The 6,000-nt window shown below is 46.8% G+C and overlaps 1 protein-coding gene across 2 annotated transcripts in view; it reads left to right on the top strand.

Moving 5' to 3' along the window:
• Positions 1-287: 287 nt before the first annotated feature.
• LOC121551624 (H(+)/Cl(-) exchange transporter 7-like) overlaps positions 288-6,000 on the top strand; it is a 46,654-nt gene continuing 40,941 nt past the window's right edge. The window contains exons 1-2 of one of the 2 annotated variants that reach the window (XM_041864329.2): positions 288-492; positions 1,314-1,391. In XM_041864329.2, coding sequence (XP_041720263.1) covers positions 382-492; positions 1,314-1,391 — 189 coding nt within the window. In that variant the 5' untranslated portion in view covers positions 288-381. The remainder of the gene's footprint in view (positions 493-1,313; positions 1,392-6,000) is intronic. The other variant, XM_045219980.1, reaches the window with a different exon arrangement.

Genomic DNA, 6,000 nt, shown 5'->3' with positions numbered 1-6,000 from the left:
GCTGTCAGTTAGAGAACTACAATTCCCAGAAATCCATGCGAACAACAGCTATGTTTGGCCCTGTGTGCCACCGGTAGAAACCATCACGAGTTCGCTTATAATTTTAGTCATGGGGTATATCTTATTTGTTAACTCCTTGCGTCCTCACTCCTCTCTCCGTATCTCCTTCTCAAAACCCATTGGAGAAAAACGTTAGAGGGGCGGGACCTCTGGCTTTCTCCTCCAATGGGTTTTGAGAAGGAGACGAGGAGAGAGGACGCGAGGAGAATGCAATTGAGATCCTCCCATAGGAAGCTTGAATGAGAGGTAGTTCGCCAGACACAACTGCAAAATAATAACTATTTCACTGATTGTGAGAGTGGAGAACTACCGGGAGTAATCATGGCCAATATCACGAAGAAAGTATCGTGGTCGAGCCGAGGTGACGAGTCCGGTGGCGGCGAGAGAACCCCACTTCTCAACGGCTCCGAAGAAATCCGGTTCACCAGACAGGTAGGGCTAGCATGCTAGCTAAACTAGCCAACACAAGCCGAACTGCTCTAACGTTACCGCTATGTGCCAGCTAAGTGTGCATGATATTTTCTAATAGTAAAACATTGCGTTATGTTTTGATTTGCTGTGAGATTAATGATTTAGTTAATTTGCAGTTCAGTAAAAAGAGTGCCCCGCTTGTGATGTGTTGCATGCAGGCGTTTGCGAATGCTAACAACAACAAATGCAAACGTCATAGGATGGAGTTGGAGGATACTTTTCAGACAAGCAAGTTTGACAAATCAATGCCCATTTAACAATATGCTAAAGACTGGCAGACGTAAGAAAAATAGCTGAGAAAATCTTAATCTTCAAAACCAGAGTTTCAGAATATAACCTAATGTAATGACAACTATTTTCTTAACGGCATCAGCCTTTTAGCCTGTAGATTCTGCTTATTAAGGAATTCACCACTTCCTATTAAGTTACACAGACAATGTAAGTTAGTACAACTGACTGCTTAATACATGGTACTTAAATTACACAGGCATTAAAGCGAACATGTTCACTTGAGTTAGTACAACTGACTGCTAGATGTTAATACATGTTACTTAAATGACACAGGCATTACACACACGTTCACTTGGCCAGTAAAACGGACTGCTATCAACTATGCCTACATGTTACATGTTAAATTGAAGACACACAGACATAGTTTGTTCTTTTACACACGTTAACTTGGTGATGCTAAATGTTAGCTAGGCCTACCAGTTTAAATGGAAGACACATATGATCTCTGAAGACACTGATCTTTACATATTTGCGCTGTGTTTGTTCCGTAGTTGTCTGGGGATGGGGGTATGTTTCACATAGGCAGACTGAGCACGGTGGATCTAGAGGAGGATATGACGTCAGAAGAGGTAATGTTCAGCTTTCTATTATCAATGTGACATCTTGTCAGTCCGCTGCTGCCTAACATGCTGACCAAACTGGCTGCGTTGTGAGCACGAGCAATGTACGTCTCTGTGAGCTTTCCCCACCTGGATTGTGCAACATCTGCCCATTTATTATTTTCAAAATTCTTCAAGCTCTGTGAAATTGGTTGTTGATCATTGCTAGACAACCATTTTCAAGCAGATATAAGTCAAAACTGTAACTCGGCCACTCAGGAACAATCACTGTCTTCTTGGTAAGCAACTCCAGTGTATATTTGGCCTTGTGTTTTAGGTTATTGTCCTGCTGAAAGGTGAATTGATCTCCCAGTGTCTGGTGGAAAGCAGACTGCACCACGTTTTCCTCTAGGATTTTGCCTGTGATTAGCTCCATTCCGTTTCTTTTTTTATCCTGAAAAACATCCCAGTCCTTAACGATATTTAACACTGCAGCAGGCCTACAAGCCTGACTTAGCGGTCTGAAAACTTGACTTAACCGTTGCAAAATGACCTGACAGTGAACAAGACGACTAACCAACAGCCAGCCAGTCTGAGTCATGGGCTTTATAAAGCACGAGTGTGGAAAATCTTTTACCGACTGAAACTGGATTTTCCTGCATGCACAGTTTTAGTTCAAGCTATTCCTGGGTTTGGCAATCCAGCATGTTCTGCCCTGTTATTTTCATCTACTGTCATTCTGAGTTTTACTTCCTCCTATTGGCTAGTGGGAATGGGGATGTCAACACATTGTGTGTGTCACTAATGCAGTGTTTTCCACCAGGACATAGAGTAGCCGGCCAAATAGGAAAAGTAGCCAGCCAGGGTCCTGGGGGGTAGGGTGAAGCTTGCTCCCCAGGGTCCTGGGGGTAGGGTGAAGCTTGCTCCCCAGGGTCCTGGGGGTAGGGTGAAGCTTGCTCCCCAGGGTCCTGGGGGTAGGGTGAAGCTTGCTCCCCAGGGTCCTGGGGGTAGGGTGAAGCTTGCTCCCCTGGGTCCTGGGGGTAGGGGTGAAGCTTGCTCCCCTGGGTCCTGGGGGTAGGGTGAAGCTTGCTCCCCAGGGTCCTGGGGGTAGGGGTGAAGCTTGCTCCCCAGGGTCCTGGGGGTAGGGTGAAGCTTTCTCCCCTGGGTCCTGGGGGTAGGGTGAAGCTTGCTCCCCATGGTCCTGGGGGTAGGGTGAAGCTTTCTCCCCTGGGTCCTGGGGGTAGGGTGAAGCTTGCTCCCCATGGTCCTGGGGGTAGGGTGAAGCTTGCTCCCCTGGGTCCTGGGGGTAGGGTGAAGCTTGCTCCCCTGGGTCCTGGGGGTAGGGTGAGCTTGCTCCCCTGGGTCCTGGGGGTAGGGGAAGCTTGCTCCCCTGGGTCCTGGGGGTAGGGTGAAGCTTGCTCCCCTGGGTCCTGGGGGTAGGGTGAAGCTTGCTCCCCTGGGTCCTGGGGGTAGGGTGAAGCTTGCTCCCTGGGTCCTGGGGGTAGGGTGAAGCTTGCTCCCCTGGGTCCTGGGGGTAGGGTGAAGCTTGCTCCCCTGGGTCCTGGGGGTAGGGTGAAGCTTGCTCCCCTGGGTCCTGGGGGTAGGGTGAAGCTTGCTCCCCTGGGTCCTGGGGGTAGGGTGAAGCTTGCTCCCCTGGGTCCTGGGGGTAGGGTGAAGCTTGCTCCCCTGGGTCCTGGGGGCAGGGTGAAGCTTGCTCCCCTGGGTTCCGAAATGTTTTGCCGAAGGAGCTCTCTTTTAGTAGACTGGTACATTCTGATGCCTTGATTCCATCTGAAATACACCAGAGAAATGATTTAATTCGTTATTGAGTTTACCTCCCAGATTGGAAACATTTGTTTTGGTATTGTGTAGAAAGACACAACTTTACCATTTTTAAATGACTGAAAATGTCTGAATTCTAGTGATGGGGGGGAAAAAATCGATACAGTTACATATCGGGATATTACTTTTGACGATGTATCGTTTTGACAATATCTCAATATTATTTTTGCGCTAGTTGGCTGCACCTGCACCAAAACTGCAATATTTTTCCTTTATACAGTGAGGGAAAAAAGTATTTGATCCCCTGCTGATTTGTACATTTGCCCACTGACAAAGACATGATCAGTCTATAATTTTAATGGTAGGTTTATTTGAACAGTGAGAGACACAATAACAACAAAAAAATCCAGAAAAATGCATGTAAAAAATGTTATAAATTGATTTGCATTTTAATGAGGGAAATAAGTGAGTTGAGTTGATGCCAAAGAGCTATTTGGACCAGAATGAGGCTCTCCACTACCTATTGGTCCTGCAGTGATGATTCATCATGAAAAACTACAAGGAATCTAGTAAACAGCCATAGAAATCACAGGAGCATAACACAATCATAAAACAGCTATTTAAAAACATTGACAGGTCAAGGAATCAGCCTCAAAATCCTTCATCAATGATTTAAAAACACCAGTAACCATCAACGTTGCATGATTTCTGAATGGCAAAGGTACGTAGGAGATCGACTTTATTCAGTGAGTTCGACACCTTTCATAAACTAGTCAACCCCTTCTGTTAAGTTGTCAATCAAAGCACAGTAGATAGCCTACAATGAGTCACCACTACGCGTGGCTGGTTATGTGAAACACGCAAAATGAAATAAATGGATGCACTAAAAAACAAGAATTAGGCTAAGTCGTGGATTTCGACTCATCCTTACATGGGACGTGCAAATTCACGAGCATCATGCGCTCTCCCTCCGTGTAAAGAAATTCTACTGCAACCAACCACAGCGCACAAATTGTACCGGGAGGTGGGGCAGACAGCAGACCGCGTTTCCCTATCATTGCTCGCTTTGTGATTGACCGGCAACTATCCTATCAATAGATCGCTAGAAGATGCATAGCTTTCATTCTAGCGGGAGAGGGCTCGAAGGACTAGCGAATCGAACGTTTTTAAAGAGATACTTCGGGATTTTGGCAATGATGCCCTTTGTCTACTTCCCCAGATTCAGATGAACTCGTGGAAACAATTTCTATGTCTCTGTGTACAGTTTGAAGGAAGTTGCTAACTAGCATTAGCACAATGACTGGAAATCTATGGTAACTGCTAGCATGCTAGTAAGTACCATATGCTTCCAGTCATTGCGCTAATGCTGGTTAGAAACGTATTTTCAAACTGTACACAGAGACATAAAAATGGTATCCACGAGTTCATCTGACTCTGGGGAAGTAGAGCAAAAATCCCGAAGTATCCCTTTTCATGAGAACTAGCCAAGTTAATATTTATTTACATTTACATTTACGTCAATTAGCAGACGCTCTTATCCAGAGCGACTTACAGTTAGTGAGTGCATACATTATTTTTTGTTTGTTATTAATAAAAAAAATTATACCCCCCGTGGGAATCGAACCCACAACCCTGACGTTGCAAACGCCATGCTCTACCAACTGAGCTACATCCCCTGCCGGCCATTCCCTCCCCTACCCTGGACGACGCTGGGCCAATTGTGCGCCGCCCCATGGGCCTCCCGGTCGCGGCCGGCTGCGACAGAGCCTGGATTCGAACCAGGATCTCTAGTGGCACAGCTAGCACTGCGATGCAGTGCCTTAGACCACTGCGCCTCTCGGGGGAATTGGGGAAAAATTAACCGGCTGATTAGCCGGCGCTAAAATGGAAAACACTGCAAATTACACCCTATTATCCCCTGTAAAGTGCACTACATTTGATCACCTCCCTATGGACCCGGGTCTGCAGTACACACACTGACCCCATCACAGAACTGTCATATCCTTCCACACACTGACCCCATCACAGAACTCTCATATCCTTCCACACACTGACCCCCACCACAGAACTGTCATATCCTTACACACACTGACCCCCACCACAGAACTGTCATATCCTTCCACACACTGACCCCCACCACAGAACTGTCATATCCTTACACACACTGACCCCCACCACAGAACTGTCATATCCTTCCACACACTGACCCCATCACAAAACTGTCATATCCTTCCACACACTGACCCCATCACAGAACTCTCATATCCTTCCACACACTGACCCCATCACAAAACTGTCATATCCTTCCACACACTGACCCCATCACAAAACGGTCATATCCTTCCACACACTGACCCCATCACAGAACTCTCATATCCTTCCACACACTGACCCCATCACAGAACTCTCATATCCTTCCACACACTGACCCCATCACAGAACTGTCATATCCTTCCACACACTGACCCCATCACAGAACTGTCATATCCTTCCACACACTGACCCCATCACAGAACTGTCATATCCTTCCACACACTGACCCCATCACAGAACTGTCATATCCTTCCACACACTGACCCCATCACAGAACTGTCATATCCTTCCACACACTGACCCCATCACAGAACTGTCATATCCTTCCACACACTGACCCCCAGTTCAGAAGGTGTTCCATACTCTTAACTGTCATGTCAACTATTGTTTGTGTAGAAAATATGATGTGATTGTGCACATGCTACAGCGGTGGTCTGTGTTACGCAGTGGTCCCATCCTACAGCGGTGGTCTGTGTTACGCTGTTGTCCCATCCTACAGCGGTGGTCTGTGTTCCACTGTGGTCCCATCCTACAGCTGTGGTCT

The sequence above is a fragment of the Coregonus clupeaformis genome, unplaced genomic scaffold (genome assembly GCF_020615455.1).
Source record: "Coregonus clupeaformis isolate EN_2021a unplaced genomic scaffold, ASM2061545v1 scaf2954, whole genome shotgun sequence".
Classification (NCBI taxonomy): domain Eukaryota; kingdom Metazoa; phylum Chordata; class Actinopteri; order Salmoniformes; family Salmonidae; genus Coregonus; species Coregonus clupeaformis.
This window is presented reverse-complemented; position numbering and strand designations above follow the sequence as displayed.